General features: G+C 37.3%; 1 protein-coding gene across 2 annotated transcripts in view; it reads left to right on the top strand.

Annotated features, from left to right (window-relative positions):
• The window catches only part of LOC121878126 (thyroid receptor-interacting protein 11-like), an 89,404-nt gene that overhangs the window by 15,849 nt on the left and 48,501 nt on the right, over positions 1 to 25,054 (top strand). For both annotated transcript variants that reach the window (XM_042384128.1, XM_042384127.1), the window contains exons 8-15: positions 143 to 246; positions 2,792 to 2,896; positions 4,861 to 5,001; positions 5,665 to 5,794; positions 11,012 to 11,169; positions 18,131 to 18,313; positions 19,115 to 19,387; positions 22,648 to 24,540. In XM_042384128.1, coding sequence (XP_042240062.1) covers positions 143 to 246; positions 2,792 to 2,896; positions 4,861 to 5,001; positions 5,665 to 5,794; positions 11,012 to 11,169; positions 18,131 to 18,313; positions 19,115 to 19,387; positions 22,648 to 24,540 — 2,987 coding nt within the window. The remainder of the gene's footprint in view (positions 1 to 142; positions 247 to 2,791; positions 2,897 to 4,860; positions 5,002 to 5,664; positions 5,795 to 11,011; positions 11,170 to 18,130; positions 18,314 to 19,114; positions 19,388 to 22,647; positions 24,541 to 25,054) is intronic.

The raw sequence follows: 25,054 nt of genomic DNA, 5'->3' as shown, positions 1-25,054 counted from the left end.
GATGTTTCATATGCTCTGTCTACTATGGTATCTTTTAATATGCTCATAACCTTTTCATCAAAAAAAAGTGAGTAGAGAGAAAATAAGAATTTGAATACAGTAGTCTTAATGTGTAATTAAAGATATAATATATCCTTTTCAGAGGATGAGTTGGTGAAAACACAAAAAGAATTACAGGATCTTTTGAGAAGTCGCGATGAATTAGAGACAAAAATGGTGACAGGAGAAGATTTGGTCCAGCAACAAGTAAGAGAGTAGAGTTCAGTACTGTACTGTATTAGCTTTCTAATATTTGTAGTCTCTTGCTCTATTAATCCCTATTTGGAAAGCAAAGAGGAGTGTGAAAAATTTTTATTCTGTGAAATTTTATACAGGTTGTACCTCTCTAGTCCGGCATTCTGTGGTCCGGAAACTCCCGTGGTCCGGAACGATTTTAGTTTGTCCAATAGGTAGATAGGCAGCTTTTTTTCTTTTCTTTTTTTTTACTTATCTGAATTATTATTATTATTACAGGAGTATTAAATTTTTGCCCCTCAGGCCCAATGTGGGTCAGTGACCTATTCCCGGGTGGGCTAATCCCCTTAATAAAAATAAAAAGTCGCAGGAAATTAAGGTTTGTTTACATCCGGCAGTTCGGCTGCTCTCTCTCTCTCTCTCTCTCTGCTGTCTATACAGAGTACAACATTTAACCCTTCAATATATATGAGCAGTAAATAAGTGTTGCTTTCATCTCTCTCTCTCTCTCTCTCTCTCTCTCTCTCTCTCTCTCTCTCTCTCTCTCTCTCTCTCTCTCTCTCTCTCTCTCTCTCTCTCTCTCTCTCTCTCTCTCTCTCTCTCTCTCTCTCTCTCTCTCTCTCTCTCTCTCTCTCTCTCTCTCTCTCTCTCTCTCTCTCTCTCTCTCTCTCTCTCTCTCTCTCTCTCTCTCTCTCTCTCTCTCTCTCTCTCTCTCTCTCTCTCTCTCTCTCTCTCTCTCTCTCTCTCTCTCTCTCTCTCTCTCTCTCTCTCTCTCTCTCTCTCTCTCTCTCTCTCTCTCTCTCTCTCTCTCTCTCTCTCTCTCTCTCTCTCTCTCTCTCTCTCTCTCTCTCTCTCTCTCTCTCTCTCTCTCTCTCTCTCTCTCTCTCTCTCTCTCTCTCTCTCTCTCTCTCTCTCTCTCTCTCTCTCTCTCTCTCTCTCTCTCTCTCTCTCTCTCTCTCTCTCTCTCTCTCTCTCTCTCTCTCTCTCTCTCTCTCTCTCTCTCTCTCTCTCTCTCTCTCTCTCTCTCTCTCTCTCTCTCTCTCTCTCTCTCTCTCTCTCTCTCTCTCTCTCTCTCTCTCTCTCTCTCTCTCTCTCTCTCTCTCTCTCTCTCTCTCTCTCTCTCTCTCTCTCTCTCTCTCTCTCTCTCTCTCTCTCTCTCTCTCTCTCTCTCTCTCTCTCTCTCTCTCTCTCTCTCTCTCTCTCTCTCTCTCTCTCTCTCTCTCTCTCTCTCTCTCTCTCTCTCTCTCTCTCTCTCTCTCTCTCTCTCTCTCTCTCTCTCTCTCTCTCTCTCTCTCTCTCTCTCTCTCTCTCTCTCTCTCTCTCTCTCTCTCTCTCTCTCTCTCTCTGTGTGTGTGTGTGCTTGTTTATACAGAGTACAACATTTAACCCTTCAATATATATGAGCAGTAAATAAGTGTTGCTTTCATATTCTTATGTAGAGTAATGATATGTTTTCACATGTGTGCACTTACATGAAACTTTATTAATTTACTTTTACTCATTTACATGCACACACTATCCTAAGGGCAAAGCTATACTGTACATGTACTCAAAATATTGTACTAAATGATTACTAAGATTTTTGTCTAGTGCAAACTATAGCATGTTTGTATTCAAATTTATCACTATCTTATAAGAATTCCAGCAATGTAAATTATTTTCTTCCCGGTCACTTCTGTGACATTTTATAAGCAAAAAATAAAAACTCAATTTTAAGGACATAAATAACCAAACAAATACTTCACTAGACCTTGGCACCAACTGTCAAACATGTCACTGTCACCTCCCCTCCCAGCCAGGGTTTGGTGGTTTTAGGCTTAAAGTTTTTATCTTATATAATATCACAGACTAAAGTTAGGAGCATATAATTTGCATTGCTGGAATCCTTGCACGACAGTGAATAATTTGAATCTAGACATCATATATTTTGCACAAGAGATAAAAATATGAGTACATTAGTTTAGTACATTTTAATAATGTGCAAGTTTTTTAACTGTATTTTTGGGTAGATTTACATAAATTTCTTCATTTATTTTTATTAATTTACATGCACACTACCCGGGGTGTAGGGGTTAAAAAGCAACTGATGTTTTTCCCAGATAGGGATAACAGATTGTTTTTATTGCTATAGCTTTATGGAAATTAATTTGCACGTGGCACAATTTGCTCTGTTTCATTTAGGATATTGTTTACCATCATAAGGTAGCCAATTTACGGCTAAAGCAGGTTAGTTTAGGTAAAATGTATTTTCTATGAAGCTATTCATTTATATTTACCAGTACAGTATTGTACTATGATGATCCACATGATCTTGATTAGTAAGCTGATTGCAGCATGTAAAAACAAGGAAGAAACAAAGGGTTGAGTATGTGTATATTTTAATGTGGTTGTATGCTTGCATGGGTGGGCAGATGTATATGGTGATCTGATTATTTTGAAATTATTCTGTGTGGAAAACCTGTTAAATAAGGATACATTACTTAGTTTGTTGGTTATTGATTGATATGTTGGCCTATTCACTGACAAAGTAAAAAACTTGGTTGGCTCCTCACCTCAGGTGCATCGGTTGGGGAAAGAAGCTGCACATCTGAGAAAGGAGAATGCTTCTTTGCAACAGACTGTGAATATGGTGATGGAAACTAATGATGAGCTCACCACCAAAGTAAGTACAGTATTCTATGGTAATTTAACAGTTAAATTTGTTATTTTTTTAATAATACAGATGAAAATACACAACTAAGGTAAAATCTCGATGCACTGTAATTTAATACACCGGTATTTGCTGTTTTTGGAATCTCTGTGGTGGTTCAGACCACTCCTCTATTCACCAGAAATATTTGTAAAAAGTCCAGAAAATCCAGCAACAGTCCATATGGTTTGTGTGTGTGTAGGTGAGGTTGAGAATCTATGGGTGGGTGTCGTGCAGCACGTCTCTCAGTCTGAGTCATGCCTTCTTATGTATCATATCAGTGTGCTGCACCTCGCTATCTATACTCCGCTACATAAAATTTTTATGTAGAGTACAAATTATCTTAAGCGGGGTTGCTGTACTCGAGGGTTTTAAGAATTGTGTTAAAATAACGGAGCCTCAGCCAACTGATTTTCATTTAACAGAAGTGAAAAATATTAATTTAATAAATACTGTATAATAAAAGTAATTACTGTCATGCGCCGGTTAATGTCCTAGATACGTTCTTGGAAACGTGATGTTAACCGAAATAGACGTTGTCCGAAATTACAGAAACCCATGGGATTTATTCTAATTGGTTCCAGGCACCCAACCTCAAGTTTTCCATTTTACGACCATTTAGACCCACTTAATATATATATAATGTTATGGTAAATATCATAAACACACATAGGCATGGCTAGGTTTATTACAAAGTGATGAAAAGGATACCATCAATACTGTACAGTGGGTAGTCCACAAAACATGTAGCTATGTCTCTCTTTATTCGAGTGCCCCATCATAGGAGTCCGTTTTCTCTCACTTCAGGACGCCTGAGTCGTCCGTTTTCTCTTAATCTTAGAGTGCAGTGCACCAGAGACTTTGTTATTCCTTAGTAATGACACAGAATTTGAAATTGCAACCCCAATTGCAACTGGGGTTGCAATTGTTGAGGCAACTAGATATGTCTGATTACAGCAAATGTGTTATTGTCAATTTGTAGGTGAAAGATTTTATCCTCAATAGATGAAGGTTAACATTACACCTGGAGGCAAATGCCTAAGGAAGGAAGGATATTCCTTTAACATATAATATCTGGCCAGTATGGGGAGGATCATCGTGTCTCCGTCAGGGGGTCCTGGAGTGGTGGTCCAGCAGGCGTCACGGAAGTGTTGTGTGGTTTTTTTTTTGGGGGGGGCACGGACGTATATGCGATCGGACGTTGTTCGGTTGGACGTTAACTGGCGCATGACTGTACAGTTCATTCAAGAAAAAATCAATCAAACATTAGTGAAAAAGAACCATTGATAAACCATTGGTATTTACATCCTCTAAGCCAATCAGGGATTATCTCAAAATGTACAGTCTCTCCTTGACTTACGACAACCCGAACATACGACGGCCATGGTCGTATAAAATATTTTTCACATTGCGTATTTTCGAGTCCCGACTTTAGTGATCGTGCTGTGCACTGACAAAATTTTCATTTCTAATTCCCTTTAAAATAGCTGGCAAGCGTAAAAGTGAGAGTTCTCGTGGTGCTGAGAAGAGAAAGAGACACTAAAAAAAATGAGTAAGACCCCACCTCCTCCTCCCTGGGGTCTTCCTTGCAAGTTGGTTTGGTTTGAGTTTGGTTATGTTTTCCACTGTTGACTGAGGCTGACAAGGGAAAATGGGGAACACTTGTACTGTGTGAACTCATGACAAGCTAATTTCTAACCTCTGGGCAAAATGATCTTCTGAGACTCCTTATATAAGGAATATGGCTGTCAAGGGGAGCTAGGCTGATCTTTGGATAATATGTAGTTTTTTAAGTTTAGGGTTTTCTATTCCAAAATTTACATGCCTATTAGGTATATTCATGAGCCTTTTTTTTCCAGGCTCAAGTATAAAATGGGATTTCAGAAGCAGTTCATCAGTTTTCTTGCCATTTTAGAAATTCTGATTTCTTTCCTCAGAATGAGTCATTAAGTAAACGGCTGATGCTAGTCTCTGCAGAACGAGACAGACAGCAGGAGGAGATGTCAACCCTGTACATGGCCAAATTAGAAAATGAAAACATCATCGAGTCACAAGCATATCATATGAAAGATATGAAGGTTTGTGCATTAATGTTATGAATAATATGGATTTGCTGAGTTGTTATTTTAATTTTGTAGTCATCTTGATTGCCTGAATTAGTTGACATTTGGGTCACTGTCTTAATTCTTCACTTAAAATTTTTGCAGCTTCCTTGTATCACAAAAACCATATTCATCCTCACTCCACTTTGCCCATCCCACACTCACTCTTTTCCTCACTATCTTCTGCGTTTCCCTTCACCTGCAGAATATTTAGAAATGTCTGTTAATGCCAGCTCCTCATTTGTCCTATTCAAAATCCTGATCTCACACCCCCCTGATTTGCTAAACACCATAGCATTTTCTTCCCATCATTTATGCCCTATACCATTTTGATGCCACTTGATATTTCACCATGAAATTTTTATTATAAAGACAGGAACATGAAACATACCCTATTTTTCTACATAGCCTCCCTATGTAGCACAATACTTCTCCCATCAATATACAAGTTCATGAGTGTTTGTAGGGTAAATAATTTTTGACTTGAAACATTGCCATACATTATCCAAAGGGTTGCTATGTTTGCTGCTTTGGTCTTCATGCCTTTAGGTAAATATAAAGGTGGATTATTCATAAATTCGTTCATATGATTTGACAGTACTGTATAAGAAAATTTTTAACAAAATTTTTATCCCTTAGATTCAGCTTGAAGACCTTCGACAATGCCTTCTAGAGCAGAAACCATCGAACCATGCGATAGAGGAGTCTTTTGAAGTTGATTCACCCATGATCTTCACTGATGCTCCTTCACCTTCAAATTTTAGTCCTGGTAGCTAAGTTTTGTCAGTGCAGTATGCCTCTCTGCCCCTTAATACTAATTTTGTTGAGTTTTCTCTTTTTTTTCTTCCTTTTTTTTTTTTTTTTTTACAATTTTAAGAATTCCTTGGCTAATTTTTCCATGATAAGCTGTAGATCCCTGTTTAAGTCCAACTCATGAATTCAAGTTGGTGACAATAACTCTTAAGAGATTCTTTATTCAGTTCTTGATAACAGTGGAAGCCACTATGTATGAATTGATGTAAGTATCATATTTTGTTATACAGTAAAGCCTCAAATAACAACAGTAATGTGTCCTCCAATATTGCAGTGTAAGGTGAATCATCGTATCGTGAATCATTAATTACCATTAAAATAAAGCAATAATAATGAGATGCGTTCCAAAGTCTGACCTTTTCATATCTTTTGTGTAGCTTTTTCTCCCAAAGCAATAAAATTTATGAAAAATGCAAACTATATTCTTTAAATAATGTTTGTGAATGCATCTTATACAATATAAATTAACACTAATAATATGGTCACACAAGAGGAGATGGGACACCCTTGTTTTCATTAGTGTTTACACCCGGAACGATGGTTGTAGCTGTAGTAAAATTAATGTAAAAATAAATAATATATGTTTTAAGTGGTGTTATTTATTGTTAATAAATGGAACAATAGAAGTAGCTAATCACTAATGACAAAGAAAAAGGCGAGATGGATTAGGAACGCCAACATATACGTGCACATTCAAGGAAACATAGATTCATTTATCTTATAATAATACAATTCATTCATAATATGTAGAATATTAAAACACACAAGGATAAGAGACGGCATTGTTGTTGTCAGTTTACACCCATAATGTCAGTTATCCATATGAAACTGAAGAAAATAAGACCCTGGTTGTTGTTGTAGTATGTAATATGTATGTTTTAATTAACGTTAATTAATGTACAGTAAAGGTAACCACTGATATTAAAGAAAAAAAGCAAGACTGATTGTGGAACACCAACGTATATGTGTGCATTGAAGGAAACATAACATCATTTATTTTATTAAGAATATGTACAAAAGATTCATTATTGTTTATTACTGAATGAATATTTGATTGAATTAATGTTTATATATGCAAAATGAACAATACAACTCATTAATAATACATAGAATATTAAAACACACAAGAGAAGACGAGACGGCATTGTTTTCGTTAGTTTACACCCGTGACAATGGTTCTACATATGAAACTGAAGAAAATAAGACCCTGGTTATAGCTGGAGTAAAATTAATGTAAAAGATGAATTTATGTGTTTTAAGTTATGTTATTTAATGTAAATAAATGGTACAATAGAAGTAGCTAACCACTAATGGTAATGAAATAAAGCAAGACGGATTGGGAATGCCAATTTATACATGAGCACTCAAAGAAACATAGCGTCATTTCTCTACATAAGAATATGAAAGCAACACTTATTTACTGTTCATATATGTTTCAAGTATTACTTATGAAAGTAAAAAAAAAATTTTACTTACCAATGGTGGTAAAGTCTAAAATATAAGGACAGCCAAGGATGATGTGTGAGGTTTGACTTGGGCGACGAAGTCATCAGGTTCAACTCTGGCTGAAGCTAGTTTTTCATAAAGATGTCAAAACTGTTTCTGAAGTTGTTGATGAAACTGCTTATGATGCTGAATTTGATGGTGTAGCTGAAGTTGATAATTAAGGCCTTCGAATAATAAAGCTGTCGAGAGAACCTTGCACAGCTGCTTTCTTTGCTCATTATACATCTTTATGTAGAGGTCATTTGCATTTTTTATGTCCCTGTTAATTTTAATGCTTCATTCTGTTCATGGCTCCACTTCAGAAAATATATTCATTGCCTGCTCCCTATAATATCCACAGACTTCACACCCTTTTCATATCGTTTTAACACATCTAGTTTCTCAGCTAAGCTCAGACACTTTCTTTTAGCTTTTAAACCATCGCTACCACCACTTCCTCTCTTGCTCATGTTGAATAGGGATGCAAAAATGCCATAAAAACCTGAGAAAGTCTTCTTCCTTTTCCTGTTCAGATGTGTGAAAACAAAAGGGCTGCCAAGCTGCGACTGTTTATACTAGTGATGCTGGCGTCACCACTCACAAGCCCGGCAGCCACCTTGTGGAAGGCGTGGTTTTTTTGTGCTTTTTATTTTATTTTTATAATACATCAGAATTTAGTTATTATTTACATGAAAATGTATTTATTATTTTTTTTTCTCCATTTTTGACGTAAATACGAAGAAAATAATGGCGTAAATTGGATTGGGTCCTAAATTAACCAGGGTTTTAATATGAATAGTCTTTAGTAGAACCGTCGTTATTGGAGGCTTTCCTGTATTATTCAGTTGTGGTAGTGTTGTTGAAAAATTGATTTTTCATTTTAAGTTTGGTACAAAATTGAGTTATTATCCCTTGTTTATAAAAAAAAAATAAATGTATATTAAAAAACATTCCAAGTTAAGATTAAGAAGATTTTAATTAATAGAAAAGAAAACAAAAGATAAGATGACAAAATACTGGAGTACCGGTTTGGGTAAATGTAAAATCAAATGTGAATAAGATGACAATTTGAACCTTTATCCGCAATAACAAAAATAGGTTCAATCACTGATTACTGTAACACTCAAACAAAACGAACCACTAGGTCTTCAATTAACATTCAACATTTTATACTTCCTTAAGGGTATTGTATTATTTCTTGGACAATTGAGATGGTCATTTTACACCCTTGCTAATAGCACAGATATTAATACATTAATTATAACAACATGTTATTTCTGAATGAACAACATGAAACATGTAACAGATCTCAGTTGGGAGTACACATTGATGGCTAACTCACAGCACATAACAAATTTTTATACTGGCAATGCAGTGATATCCCCGTTAGCCGGAACAACTGGTGCAGAGCACTTCCGGGAATGAGAGATTTCCGGGTAACGAGAAGACTCTCAAAGACGGAAAAAATCCCTCATCCCCGGAATTTTCCAGGTAACGGAAAATTTTTCTCGGAAGTTCCAGAAATTGCCAATTACATCATCTCTCGAACCCGGTAAAATATCCCTCATCCCCGGAATTTTCCGGGTAATGGGAAATTTTTCTTGGAATTTCCAGATAATGTGTCTGATTTTCGTCTCTCAAACCTAGGAAAAAAAAACTTGTCCATCCCTGGAATTTTTCGGGTATTGGGAAAATGATTATCTAAATTTTCCAGAAAATGCCGGCTTTGGGAACGATTTTCCGAGTAAATTTCAATTCTGGCTATCGGAGAGTTCCAAGTTTGATGGATTCCGGTTAACGTAGATATTACTGTATTTATGGTTTCCATGCTCAACCTGGGACAATTATATTTCTGCTAATTATCCCCAATCATGCACAACAACATTACTTTGCACATATAACCAAGATTAGTACACCAGGCTCACATAACCAAGATTAGTACACCAGGCTCACATAACCAGGATTAGTACACCAGGCTCACATAACCAAGATTAGTACACCAGGTTCACATAACCAAGATTAGTCCACCAGGCTCACATAACCAAGATTAGTACACCTGGTTCACATAACCAAGATTAGTACACCAGGCTCATATTGCTGGTGTTTACCACAACAAACAAGTGAAGCACTCTTAGCGTCGATTGGATTTCAGCGCACGGCTAGAGAGCTCATCCTCCTGGGTGTAGTTCCCAGGGCACGTTACTCTCTGAACTTAACCTCGCTGAATTAAAGACGTCTTACGAGAAGGCAGCTACCGCTTCCCGGTAGCTGCGGGTATTCGGCTACAACACACCGTGCCCGAGATACGATGAGGGAGCATCAAAAAGTGTTGTCTAAAAGTCTAAACTCAATTACACACGCTCATACGCTTGGCAAGGGTTATCGACACAGACACTGTTCAAGTTACGTTAATTTTTACTTGGCACATGAGAATTTCACTGTCAAAACATGAACATTGATATTCACAAGATTCAAACGAGTTAAATTCACTTAATATGGTGGGCATGAGGCACTTGTTACATACCTGAGATACGATGAGGGAGCGTCAAAAAGTGATGCTCTCCCTTGAGCACGCAGATAGTATATACTAGGCTAAGTGGCACTAAGGCACCTTAAAGGTGGCACCTTCACATAATATTCTTTTAAATCAGTTACTGAACACATTGGCTCATGAAATCTGGTTATGAGCGCATATTAATATTCTAAGATTAACTTTTTAAACTAATCAATGCCCGAGCTCTCAAAGGCAAGAATTAAGCTGATGTCAAGTTCTCAGATTGGCAGTACATTGTGGGTGGAGCTTATAACAGAGAGGTACAGAGTTCTCGCCGTTAGATCTTAGAGATAAGAAGACTGACATTTCCCTTCAGGATATTAATTATTTTTCAAAATATGAAACTGACCAAAATTTCAGTACAAACATCAGATTCTCTGATGATTGAGAAACAAAATTATCTAATTTCAGTAACAATTTGGAGACTTCGGGCAATATCATGATATGTCACGTTTACTGGCAGATTGTACAGTAACTCATTTGACAGTTTTACTAACAGTAAATATAGTTGAAGTTTTCAACATCACTCACAAGGGATCTTGAATGTTTCATCTGTAATCAGACATATCTATTTCAATGGAACAGGTGTGTTCTCTCTTAATTTCAAGTCTCTGAACACGATATGAGGTTTTAAGAAATATCAGTCTCTGAGGTACGTGAGAGAAAACAGAGGACTAGGGCGTACTGAAGCGGTGTGAAAACGAACGTATTAATTGGGGGACTCAATAAAGAAGTCACAGCTACACTTTTTATGGGCTATTGAGCTTAATATGAATCGTCTGATTTAACGTTAACTAACATGTACGACTGTGGTCAGTACATTACGGGATGTGACCATTCACTAAGCTGGAGCTCGGTGAACATTACAACAATGGCAGGTTGAGTATCGGTACCAGTAATGCAAAAAGGATCGCAAAATAATTGCAAATTTAAAATGCTTTACAGATATTGATATTATCTGCATGTAATTATTAGCTTTAGTCACTTCTAAACTTCTTGAGCACAAAACCCAGGAAGTTTCAGTACATTCACATCCTGCTTTGATCATAAGATACATCAGGAACTGTTGGGAAACATTGAGCTGTATAAGATTGCTATACAATAGTGTATAATATTAGTTATGTGTGCTTTCAGGGACTAGTGGACCTAGTGGTGAGAATATGGCAGATGCAGTTGTGGACAAGATATTGTTTGAAACTCAAGAACAATTGAATCATCTCCAAGAACAGCATGCTTCTCTCCAGGAGAAACTTTCTGAAACAACTTATAACAGGGACCAATTACTTGCTCAGGTATGAGGGAAGCTGAAAATGTAAGTTAAGTTGAGTGTTAGTAAGAAATTGCCAAAAGAAAGAATTATTATAGACAGCTATGGGAGGAACAAGTGTCAAAGGAGAAATTGCAACTTTATTAACCAAAAGATTTGCTCAACTTTTAGGAAAAAAAGTATAAATTATTCTATCCTTTCTAAAGTGCAGTTCTACAGTTTGGACAAAGGAATGGCTTGGTTAATAGATTTGCCAATAGCACTCTTCTGATCTCTCCCTGCACTTTTTATTTGTTGAATAATAATAATAATAATAGATGGTAATATACTTCTCAACAAAGCCAATTCTTTTTCAGAATTTTTTCTTAAATTTAACAAACAAAAATGTAAAAGAGATCAAAAAGAAAAATGGTCAAATTGAACATAACTACTACAGTACACTATGTCAGTGACACTTATTTGATAAATTATTCTTATGAAATTCTTATTTTTTGTTTACTCCACAATCAGTAGGGTTATATGCCTCAAGAAAAGGAAAGCCATTAGTTACTTTTTAAATATCTCCATCAAGTCCAAATTCTTTAGGAAAATGGCCAATTGATTGTATATTTAATGTGCTGTGAAGGACAGAGATTGGATCACAAAGGATTGTTCACACTCAGCTCTAGGTTCAGCAAAGCAATACAAGTCATTACCAATATGCTGGACCATATTTTATCTAATTATTAATGGTGACAACAGATTGACCAAGTACTGTAGTTTGGTTTACAAAACTTAACAATGTGAAGATCATCAAGCCCAGGTCAAATTCAGTTCTAGCTTTCAAAGAGTCATTACTGTTGAATTAGATATGGAGTAGCGAGATTTCTTGGTGCAAGTGAGGCTTTATTATGCTCTTTAGGACCAACTGGAGCTTCTTCAGTAGATAGTTTGGAAAGCTAGCCTACAGTGAATTACAGTAATTGACCTGTGATACAACCAATGCTTGTTGTTTGCATGCACACACACACACACACACACACACACATATTATATCATTATGTCTAAATCAAATGTAAGTCTGTATATTTTCAGCCACCGGCTGCAACTCTATTAATAAACCGTTTATTATTATTATTATTATTATTACAATTACACACACACACACACACACACACACACACACACACACACACACACACACACACACACATATACTACTACTACTACTTTTTTTTTTTAAATGTGGCCTCCAGCCTCCCCCAATAGCCACATTCCTTCGCCACCATTTATTTACCTTAATATTAAATATCCTAATACATAAGAAGCTATCCTATCTGTGTTAAATTAGTTGAGCCGCAGATCTATGCGCATTCACTGACTGTAGCCTCATAGTCAATATCTGCAGCAGTTGTCGGAGGGCAGAAGCTCGCCTCTGAGGCAGAGCAAAGCCGATCAAGGAGAGAGAGAAAGACAGTCACATCTCATCCAGGCTGTAACATAACTTGGGCTGCTGCTTCTGTTCGGAGATCAACTCATGGCGAGTCTGGCGAGAAACATCTTGCACTTGGGCCCATCCCACCAGAGGTTGTGAACACTAGAGGAGTGAAGCTGCCTTGATCAACGTTTTGAATTCTCTCCCCATATGCCCTTCTCTTGTCGTTCTCGTTCCTCCTATGTGCAGCATCGAGAGCTAGGTTACGATGACATGCGGCCATGGGATAAAAAATCCTGATGTCGAAGAAAGTTCGCTGTCCCCGCGTCCAGAATCCTCGAGCACTGACGTCCACGCGGGCTTCGTTAGATGTGTTTGAAGTCCTGTGTTGGAAGATCTCGCCATCCAATGGAAGGAGGGTCGGTTCTACCATGACGTCCCGGCAGATTTCCTTCAACATATTTGCTGTGAGATCCCTTACCTCGTCATGCCTCATGCATATGAAGCCCCCCTTCTTGCAGACCATGGCGTGATCGCCATCATAGGATGAGCCACACACGCATTGGGAGGGCAAACCTTCTACTGGCCAACCGTACCTTAGAGCAATGGCATCTGTAAATTCTTGTTTATTAAGACTGAAACCATTTGCCCTTATCGGTAACGTAGTTAACCAGTTCGAGGCGCCCACCTCCTGCGCTATAGCTCCTTTTTTTTCAAATTTTCTGGAACCTGCAGCAATCGTTGCTGCAACTTTTCATTTTGGCAGTGCTGTCGATCTGTCGTAATGGACCTATGAATCTTATTTACTTCGCTGGTATCCACTTCCCCTGTTGCATTCTACTACTACTACTACTACTACTTTGCTGTCACTCGGAATCGAGTATGACGATCATCCAGCTGTCATACAATGATAAGAGTTATTAGGGATGTCACCTAGATTAGTGAGTTTTGAGGTGACTAAAGAGACCGATACGGGACCCGCAGCATCGTTCACATTCGTTGCACTGTGGAGGGCTCCATCTACTGCGGGAGGGGAGATGGCAGCGTCTTTACGGCGTTGGCGAGTGTCTGCCTTGGTTTGCAGTCGGGCTAATTCAGAAGTATTGACACCGTCACATGTGGTGCTCCTCCAAGCATTACGATGTGGAGTAATCGACTCCCTGGTGGGGGGGTCGATTTGGCACACCAGACTGGGTGCCATTATGCAGGACACTGCCGTTCATGCCATGAAGGTTTAATAAGGTGGAGGCGGCATCCGCTCAGAAAAGTGGGGTCATTCTGAGCTGCCGGGGGCCAATTGTGGTTGGCAAAAGAGGCAAAGTCGCAACCCTGTCCCGCCAGTAAACAGTCACCAGCTCACAGGTGCATATGTTTCTCTTTGTGCATATAACATATACATTAAACATAAAAAATGCCAGTATCGTGTGCTGCTGCTTATGGATGTACTGCTAGTTTTGACAAGGAAATTTAGTTCAACAGTGTTTAACTAAGCTTCATTCAGTAGGTGTTTCTGTTATATCCCGAACTTTTGACAGAGTAGCATCAAATCTGTCTATGATTAAGCACTTTGGTTGCAGTCTCGAGCATAACAGTCTAAAATCATCTTTTCCACACCCAGTGACACAGCAGCCAATTTATGTATTTCTTGATCCTTGTCACATGTTAAAGCTTGTGAGAAATTCTTTCGGAGATAAGAAAGCCTTCATTGATGGTCCATGGTAAGTTTATGAAATGGAAGTACATTGAACAGTTGCACAACCTCCAAGAACACGAAGGACTTCGTTTAGGCAATAAACTGAGAATTGCACACATTGCATGGATAAAGAAAAGAATGAATGTCAAATTAGCTGCACAGCTACTTAGTGAATCAGTTGCAAAGTCTTTGACGTTTTGTCTTGATGAAAAAATAAGTGAATTTGAGGGCTGTGAAGCTACTATTGATTTCATTATGGTTTTTAATACATTTTGACATAATGAACTCAAGGAATTTGTATGCCAGTAGCTACAAATGTCCAATAAAAAAGAATGCTGATGAAATCATAAGAGTTTCTGAGAAAAGCAGAAACATATATCAGATCTTTAAAACTCCATGATGGTCAAGAGCAACTGAAGTCCAATAGTAAAACTGGTTTTCTTGGTTTCATATTTTGCCTACGGAGTTTACAGAGCTTATATGAAAATTTGGTGGCATGTCCTAATCCTGTTTTAAGCTTTTTGTTGACATACAAAATGAGTCAGGATCATATTTAATTGTTTTTTGGAAAAATTAGAAACATAGGAGGATGTAATAGCAACCCCACAGTTAGGCAGTTTTCTGCTGCTTACAAAAAGATCATGGTACATAATGACATGAATGATATAGTGCGTGGCAACTGTTTACCACTAGAAACTGTAACAATACTAACTGTGCCGAGCAGTTGTGCAAATAATGTTAGGGTAGACACTCTCTGTGAATGCTATTAATACCTCTGTTTTGAAACACAGAGTTATGGATAATGTGTTGTCTGGGTCATCTTTAGCTAATGAGGAGGAGCATGATTATACTTATGTTCCTAGCAGTTTCCATTTGTCCCAATGTTCCAACAAAATTGTTGCATATATAGCTGGCTTCGTTGTGTTTTGGTTAAAGAAATTTACACTGTAAAGCTTGTGTTGACACCTAACAAGTACTAATGTTGGCCAGATGCATTCTCTGATTCTGGTAAAGTCCTTCAGATAATGTTATAGTTTTTTTTTTTTTTCAAAACAATTAGCCCACCCGGGCACAGGTCGAACGACCATGTCATGCAAACAAAATACAGATCTAACTTTAGGAAGAGTAGATTTTCACAGACTTGTTCATTCAGTGTTATCAAGTTTACACTAACAAAGAAGTATTTCCTAAACTATCTCACCACATGTTTCATACAGAACCTATGGAAAATCACATACATTTATTGATTAAAGCATTTACCAAAAGCTATTTGCAAGTAAGATATGCATATGCTGCAAAACAGTGCACTGCTAAGTTACAAACTTAGGTTAAGGTAAAGAGTCATCAGATATACACAGAGCTCATTCATTTCAGTGGCCAGTAGGATTATGTACAATACATATAGACATCGTATTGACACGTTTATTGTATTATTTGCATATATTTTTGTGAATAATAAAGGTTAATGAATTTTCTCACTTGTTTACACATTGGCAAATGTATATATGAATGAACAGTAGGACAATAATTCATGTAGACTAGCAGTACACACGTCGCTGACTGGTGAGGTGTGGAAGCTGGCAGCGGGCTCTTGCCAACCACACTTTGGCGGCAGCACGGCTGGCTGTCTTCACTTCCGACAGCGCTATACAGTACACTGCTCAATCTGCCTCCACTCTATTATACTTCCATGGTTCATGCCATCATAGATTTGCCTCACAATGGTGATGAATTTTGGTGGGCAACCAAAACAATTGGGGGGGGGGTCTATCAAAGGGCTTCCCTGTCATCTGAGTCAAAGGCCTTAGTAAGGTCGATGAAGGCCAAGTACAAGTCAATCCACTGTTCTCTGGACTTTTCCTGTTGCCAGCGGGTGGCAAAGATCATGTCAATGGCGCTTCGTGATGGTCTAAATTCACATTAAGATTTTGGGAGGAAGTTTTCTGCATCAGGAAGGAGTCTGTTTAGGAGGACCTGAGCGATAATCTTGCTAACTACGTACAGCATTGAGATCCCTTGGTAATTACCGCAGTCTGATTAATCTCCCTTGTTCTTATAGATATTGATGAATGATACCGGCGGCATCTTCAAGATCTTGAGGGAGATCCGTATAATGTATTCTCCAGGAGAGAGTGGAGAAGGCTGATCAGTAGGGGTCCTCATACTTTATATATCTCAGTTGGGATTCCATCAGGTCTTGTGGCTTTGTTATTTTTCAGTTACTTGATGGCAGTAGCTACCTCATCACGTGATGGAGGATAGTCAAGGTGGGCCAGCTGCGGGTGCTGAGGGACCTGCTGGGTAATCAGGACATCCACATCGGAGTTTCAATTGAGCAAGGAATGGTAGTGCTGTTTCTAGTGCTGAAGAATGCCGTCTTTATCTTTAATTAGGGAGTTACTGTTGAATGAGTGTAAGAGGGGCTCGTGCCATGAGTGGTTGGCCATAGAATGTTTGAGTGGAATTGAAAAATTTGCACTTCTGGTGTTGATTTGCAAATTTTTGCATTTTACGTGCTTTTTTAGTCCTCCATTCATTCTTCATTTCTCAAAGTTTTTGCTGGGCCTTGCATTGCACTGGTGATGAGGACATCTTGGCAATATCTTTCTGACAATGATTTAGTCAGTCAGGTGCTATTTTTAGGGCACCCTTTCTATCCCCCTCCCTATGTGGGGCAAGCAGAGTGGCTCCTGTAAAGGGCTGCTCAGTTGCACAGACGACTGAATTGTACTTCTGTCTAAGTGATGGGGTCGATTTGGCACTTTTTCAGGTTTGTCTTAACGACTGGGGAGAGGAAGAGTTTTAATAGACTGCTGATAGCCCAGTTTGATGGGTTTCGCCTTAGTAGCCTGTCCATCATGCATTGCCTTCATCCTCCGGTGTAGTCATTGGGTTCCCATGTTGGTCACCTCTTCCACCTATACTGCCGTTGGCATCTTGTTGGAGCTCTGTAAGCATGTCTGCTTGAGGTCCACTGCTGCTTTTAGATCCCCTGCTCGTCTAGCCTGGGCCCATTAAGCACCCAGTTACTGTGTGTTGCCACAAGGAGGCACAGCAGGAGTCTTGATGGTGAAGAGGCTGTGTATTGGCAGGCGAAGACTTGTGCAAGTTGCTTCCATGTTCACCACGAGGGCTAGCCAGCAGCGGTAGCTGAAAGCGAGAAGGAGCAAGCAGTCCCTGCACCTTAATACTAATATAATGCTGCCACACTAGATGCATTACACTACCCTGTGTGCATATGTAAACACACACTCTCTCTCACCCCCATCATATATAGGTCCATGCTTTTACTTTATTGTGACTTTCTGGCAGATGTCAGAACTATACCCTTTCTATGCTAACCTGGCCCATAAGCCCAGCCCCTCGTGTATAGCTACAAATAGCTGATTGGTTCCCCTGAGCGTTTTACCTCCCCCAGGACTGGGCATATATAAGTGTGTATTTATATTGACCTTTCATGATAAATATTTAAAATTTTCTAACATCCTCTCCGAAGCGATAATGCTTTGAAATCATGTGCATTTTGATTGTACAGATATTTAACATTATTTTAGATAATAACAGGTCTCCTTACCACTTGTGAACACATTTAGTTTGAATTTTCTGTGAACCAATCCGCTATTTGTATAGAAGAGGGGCGTGGCTTATGAGTCAGGTTAGCTAAAAGATACAGTATGCAGATTTTATTTTTTATTTTATTTTATTTATTTATTTTTTTTATAAATAATTTTTTTTTTAATACCTTTGATGTGTGTGTTGGGTTTTAAACAGCTTATTTTCTAGGGACACTGCAAGTCCAATAGTTCATGTAAATTGAACTGTGTTAAACAAAGACCGTCTACGAAGGTGTTTTTATCTTCTATCTGATATTATTTTCAGGTGGAGTGTCTTATCACAGAAAATGAAAGTACAGTTTCTGAGCTGGGAGAAGCACGAGAAACTTATGAGCAACTCTATTCTACTCATGCAAAAGTTTGTGAGGAGCAAAAGAACAATTTACAGCTTCTTCAAGAGGCTCAGGTGAAGAACCAGATGGCGGAGGTGGAACAAAAGAAATTGGAGGTAGTCATTTATATTTTTTTATTATAATTTTTGCAATTTTTATTATGTGAGGTATGGACTCATAGACATGTAAAGAAAATAATAAATTCATACATTATTAGTTTACAACCATGAGAATTCAGAACTCAGAAATCTGGCTCCTTGAATTACCTAGAAAATTTAATCAAGATTGATACAATTTCGGTCTTCTGGAATATGCCTCTCCAATGTAAATAGAGAAGTTATTGTACTTTTTTTTGTACGAGAGAGAGAGAGACTGCAGTTGGCAATGTGATGGGGAATGAGGAGTGTTTTGTGCAAGTGGTTATGGCATTGAATGAAGGCTCAGTGGTGATGGTGAATTAGTGTGGTGGTAGTGAATGTGAGATACACCTATTTGCATGAATATTAAAGCCTTTCCTTGTTTAAAATGTGTTTGGTTGTGTGGCCAGTGAGGAGATAGGGAATTTGAGTTTTGGCCCACAATCTAAGAGGACCCCATCATCTCCTTTGGCTTCTTCTCCCATATACAAATACAGTACTTTTGAATTGTGAATGTGCTTTACCAATCTTTCACTTCCCAACCTTTGAATTTGAGTATATCACCTCAGTAAATGTTGGTCAGCTATCTGATTAGCACTTATTAAATATCAATACAGTACTGTAATAACTTGTAAAAACAGAGTTTGATGTTTCTCGTGGAGTAAATTCCAGTTTGGCATTTTTGGTGATGTGTGTAACTGAAGAACCCCCCCCCCCCTCCATAAAAAAAAAATATATATATATATAATTAAACTCTTAATTATTTACTTCTATTTACAGGCAGAAGCACATGAGACCAGTGTTACTGTATGGAACATGAAAGCTGAACTAACTAAGTTTGAGGCTCAGCTGTCTGAATGCTCTGCTCAATTGAAGGATCTTGAGGAACAGCTTCATTCCTCACAATCTCAAGAACAAGTTACCCGTGCTGCCTTGGAAAAAGAGTCCAAAGAAAGACTTTCCCTAAAGGAAGAGTTCTCAACAACAGTGTCAAAAATGAATGGGGACTTTCAGCAGAAAATTACATCTCTGACAGAAGAACACAACCAGAAAGTGAGTCTAAATGTAAATTCACTAATTAGAATTTTCATATGGCAATGTTTTGAAAACAAAAAAACATGAATCGGAGGCTTTCTCACTCTAATGTTAGTTTAACTTCAGAAGATGAATTTGTTTATTCGTATTTTAGCTTTTTGGTACAGTACTTAGAGTATATTTAATAGATCATTAATACAGTAAAGCCTCCGATAATGACGATTCTACTAAACTAATCATATTTAAGACCCTGGTTAATTTAGGACCCAATTCAATTTACGCCATTATTTTCTTCGTATTTACGACAAAATTAGAAAAAAATATAAATAAAATTTTCATATAAATAATAACTAAATCTCGATATGTACTATTAAAAAAAACATGCCTTGCGCATGGAGGCTGCCGGGCGCGTTAGTGGTGACGCCAGCATCACTTGTACAGTATCAACAGCTGGCGGGTCTTTTGTTTTCACGCATCTGAACAGGAAAAGGGGTAAAACCTTCTCAGGTTTGTTACAGCATTTTTGCATCCCTATTCAACATGATCAAGATAGCAAGTGATGGTAGTGATGGTTCAAAAGCTCTTTGAAAGTACATAAGCTTAGCTGAAAAACTAGATGTGTTAAAACTATATGAAAAGGGTGAGAGGTCTGTCAATATTATAGGGAGCAAGTAATGAATATATTTTCTGAAGTGGATCCATTAACAGAACGAAGCATTAAAATTAACAGGGACATGAAAAACACAAACAACCTCTACATAAAGATGTAAAATGAGAAAAGAAAGCAGCTGTGCAAGGTTCTTTCGACAGCTTTATTATTCGAAGGCCTAAACCACCATCTTAGCTACACCATCAAATTCAGTATCATAAGCAACTTCAACAACAACTTCAGGTTCAGTAACAGTTTCAGCAACAGCTTTATGAAAAGCTACAGCTTCAGCCAGAGTTGAACCTGATGACTTCATCATCTGAGTAAAAACTCACACAACATCATTGGCTGTCCTTATGTTTTAGACTTTACCACTATTGGGGAGTAGAATTTTTGTTTTACATTTGTAAGTATTATTTAAAACATATACGAACAGTAAATAAGTGTTGCTTTCTTAATCTTATGTAGAGAAATGACGATATGTTTTTACGTGTGTGCATTTACTTACGCTGGCGTTCCCAATCGTCTCAATTTATTTCTTTACCATTAGTGGTTAGCTACCTCTATTGTTCCATTTATTAACATTAAATAACATTACTTAAAACATACATACTGGTATTAATTTTTTTTCTTCATTAAGTTCACTACAGCTATAACCAGGGTCTTATTTTCTTCAGTTTCTTATGTAGAACCATCGTCACTCACGAAAACAATCCCGTCTTGTCTCCTCTTGTGTGTTTTAATATTCTACGTATTATTAATGAATTGCATTGTTCATTTCACATATATAAACATTAATTCAATCATGCATATTTGCTAATAAACAATAATGAATTTTTTTTTACATATTCTTATGATAAATGACTATGTTTCCTTCAGTGCATATGTATACTTTGGCATTCCACTATCAGTCTCACTTTTTTTCTTTAATATTAGTGGTTACTTCTACTGTACATTAAATAACATTAATTAAAACATACATATTTTTTGCATTAATTTTACTCCAACAACAACCAGGGTCTTATTTTCTTCAGTTTCATATGGATACCTGACATTATGGGTGTAAACTGACAACAATGCCATCTCTTTTCATCTTGTGTGTTTTAATATTCTACGTATCATCAAAGGTGGGCACGCGCAACTTTTTTTTTTTGCGCCTCGACCACAACTGCTGAAATAGTTGCTCTGCAACCGCAAATCCGCAACCAATTTCATAAAGTTTTGCCGCAACCGCAACGCGCTACTTAAAAAAAAAAATACTAATATAAAAAAACTGCCTATTTACAAGTAAAACAAAATATAATTGATAAAAAAAAGTTAATATCAATATTTTATTGCAAAATTAAAAAAAAAAAATGCCTCACTGCCACTGGCCTCAGTCTCAGTGGACTGGCTGTCAACAGTCTCAGTCACTTCAATTTCCATGTCCATGTCCTGGTTGGCAGGATCACTGCTGCCGGCCACAGACTCCTTCTCCTTCCTCCTCGTCACAAAACGATCCATAATACTAGCAATAACAAGAAACAAAACAACAAGAAATTGATGCCTTAACTGCAGTGCTACTGACTTCCTGACTGGTTATGATATGAATCATTCCTCCCTCGCTGTAGTTGCCAGATTTCATCTTTCACATTAACTCTAGTTTCTAGAGTTTATGTGAAAGGTGAAATCTGGCAACTACAGCGAGGGAAGGGGAGTGAGGGAGCAACGGAGGAGGGGGGGGCGGCGAGGGTCTCATCTGGTTTACAGTTCAGAAATATGCTGCCTGACCTGTATCATGTGTATGCTGAATCATTCCGTCAGAAACAGAAATTTTTGTGATGCTCGGCTCTAGGGATGCCCGTTTGTTTATGTGGTCGTATTCTAACTTTCAATTTTTGCCAAAAAAATTGCACGTTGCGCTTGAAAATGCTTGCAAAAGCTTTGCCGCAACCAGTTCCGCAACTCTCTGGAAAAATTTGCGGCGCAACTGCCCACCTTTGCGTATCATTAATGCATTGTATTGTTCATTTTGCATATATAATAGATTAATTCAATCAAATATATATTCAGTAATGAATCTTTTGTATATATTCTTAAGATAAATGATGCTGTTTCCTTAAATGCGCATGTATATTTTGGCGTTCCCAATCCATCTCACTTTTTTTTCTTTGCCATTAGTGGTTAGCTACTTCTATTGTTCCATTTATTAGCATTAAATAACATTGCTTAAAACAACAATATTAATTTCTTGACATTAATTGTACTACAGGGTCTTATTTTCTTCATTTTCTTTTGTAGAACCATATTCCCGGACTCCCGGCTGTAAACACTAACGAAAACAATGGCGTCCCATCTCTTGTGTGACCATATTATTATTAAATTATATCGTATAAGATGCATTTATGAACATTATTTAAAGACTATAGTTTGCATTTTTCATTAATTATAGTGTTTTGGGGGAAAAGAGGGTAAAAAGCCACACAAAAGATATAAAAAGGTCGCACTTGGGAACGCATCTCATTATTATTGCTTTATTATAATGGTAATTAATGATTCACGATACAATGATTCACCTTACACTGCAATATTGGAGGATACATTACTGTTGTTATTTGAGGCTTTACTATAGTTCTTTCTGAATTTTCAGGTTGAGGAGTTAAATAGGGAGAAGAGTACACTGTTGAGTGAAAAAGAAAAATTAAATTGTGAGAAGACGTCATTGGAGCTTGAAATCCAAAACCTCATTCTGAGTCATAAGGGAGCTGAACTGCAGATGGTTGAAGACTCAGAAACAATGGTTAATGAGAAAGCTGCTTTAAACATGCAACTGGAAATAAAGTCCGAAGCCTTGTGTGCCTTGCAGCAAGAGATGGATAATAAACAAAAAGTGATGAATGAAGAACAAAGTAATTTAGAGAAGGAAGTTCAAATGAAGAACTCAGAATATTTAAAGCTACAAAATGAAATGGAAGCTTACATTGAACAGGCTACTGCAGAGAAGGCAACTTTAAATGAAGAGATGTATACCAAAGAAAAAGCATATTCATCTATTCAGCAGAGATTAGAAATTACTGCTAAGAGCTTAGTAGATTTAAAGGCAAGCTTTGATGAGAAATTAAAAGTGAAGGATGAAGCACTCTTAACTGTTCAGCAAGAAAAGGAAAACAAATCAGAGATTCTTTCCAAGGAAATATCATCACTGAAAGATATAATTAAAACCAATGAAATAGATTTTTCTAGAAAAATAGAAGAAATGGATAAAACTATTAAACATTTAAATGAAACTAAAGCAGAAATGAGCAAGGAACTTCAGTTACAGGAAGACTCTATTGCTACTCAAAAGCAAGAAATGGAAGATGACTTAATAAAGTTTGCTGATGAAAAGAAGGAACTAAATGCAGTAATTATACAGAAAGAGAGTGCTTACAGTTTATTACAGCAAAAACTGCAAGAAGCTGGAAACAACTTTATGCAGGAAAAGAATGCCTTGATGAATGAAATTCAGACAAAGGAAGGATATTTCTCAGAGATAAAGAAGGAATTTGAGATGACCATTGAATTACATGCCCAAGAAAAACTCAGGTTGGATGAGGCAATAAAAACTAAGGAAGAAGAATTAGCTTCTTCTCAAAAGTTGAAGGAGACTACTGCTGCACAACAGGATATGAGAGGAACACTGGAAATACTTTCCAAGGAAAAGTTAATCTTAACTAAGAACATCAAGGAAAAAGAAGAGGCTCTCAATTCTTTGCAGCTAAAGTATTTGGAAGCTGAGTTTAAATTTTCCAGTGAAAAGGCAACCTTCTGTCAAGACCTATCTGCTAAGGAATTAACTATAAACAGCCTGCAAAAGGAAATTGAGAAAATAAAAAATGAACATGCCACTTCTGTTAAACTGATGAATGAAGAACTAGAGCAGACCAGATCATCATTTGAAGGTCAACAGAATGCTAATAATGATATGAAGGGGGAAATTGAGGCTCTAAAAGGAGAAATTTCTAGTAAAGTTGCAGAGCATAATAATATACTAGCCGAAACCCGTAATGAGATATCATCAAATATTCACCACCTCAGTACCTTGATCTCAGAGAAGGATGGTATGATTAAGAGTTTAGAGGAAGAAAAAGAAGAAAGTATACAAATATATAAGAACAAAATACAGGAACTAGATATGAAACTTGGTGAGAAATGCAAACATTTAAACTTGGTTGAACAGGAGAACTTGGATATTAAGATAAATAGGGAAAAAAAGGAAGCACTGTTGAGAGAAGATCTTAATAACATTAAGTTGGAGCTGGAGCTTCTCCAGAAGGAGAAAGAGGAGCAAGTTCATACTACTGAGAAAATTATTGTGGAGTTGAAGACTTCTCTTAAGGATAAAATGGATATTATTACTACCATGAAGGAAGAGAATGAGCAAAACTTGCTCAGCCACAAGACTCAGATAAATGAAATGGAAGCAAAAATTGCAGATCTTCAGTCTATAATATCAGTAAAAGAAGAAACCTTCAGAAACAAGATTTCTTTGCTGAAAGGACATGTAAGTACTGTATAGAACATTTTAGTGTTTTCCACATTTTAAGTTCAGATGTCAAAAGTTTTAAATTTCCTTGCAATAAACTTCCTTCCAAGTTAAGAGCAGATAGATGTTTACACAATTTTGTCAAACATACCATATTTTATGACATATGACACTTTTTTGTCAGAAAAATGGCTTTTAAAAATTAGCCTGCATCCTATATGTGAAGTTGCAGTCTCCCCCAAGCGAATGAAATTTGCCTGTTGCTGTCTCCAGTAGGCTAAATTCTACTAACCCAACTCCAGAATTAAAAATAGGTCATTGCTTAATGAAACATTATTATTTTTAATTAATTAAAAAATTATTGTAAATAAAACAGTTCAGTCTATAACTACTTTGTACTGTACTGAAGATGATAACCTGAGACAATTAACATCCATACGGCAGTCACCCAACTCTTCAGGGGTAGCTAAGCAATAACCATTTCTGAACTCTTACACGCATTACAATTTATTAATGCCATACCTGCAGCATT

The sequence above is a fragment of the Homarus americanus genome, unplaced genomic scaffold (assembly GCF_018991925.1).
Source record: "Homarus americanus isolate GMGI-L3 unplaced genomic scaffold, GMGI_Hamer_2.0 scaffold45562, whole genome shotgun sequence".
NCBI lineage: Eukaryota > Metazoa > Arthropoda > Malacostraca > Decapoda > Nephropidae > Homarus > Homarus americanus.
This window is presented reverse-complemented; position numbering and strand designations above follow the sequence as displayed.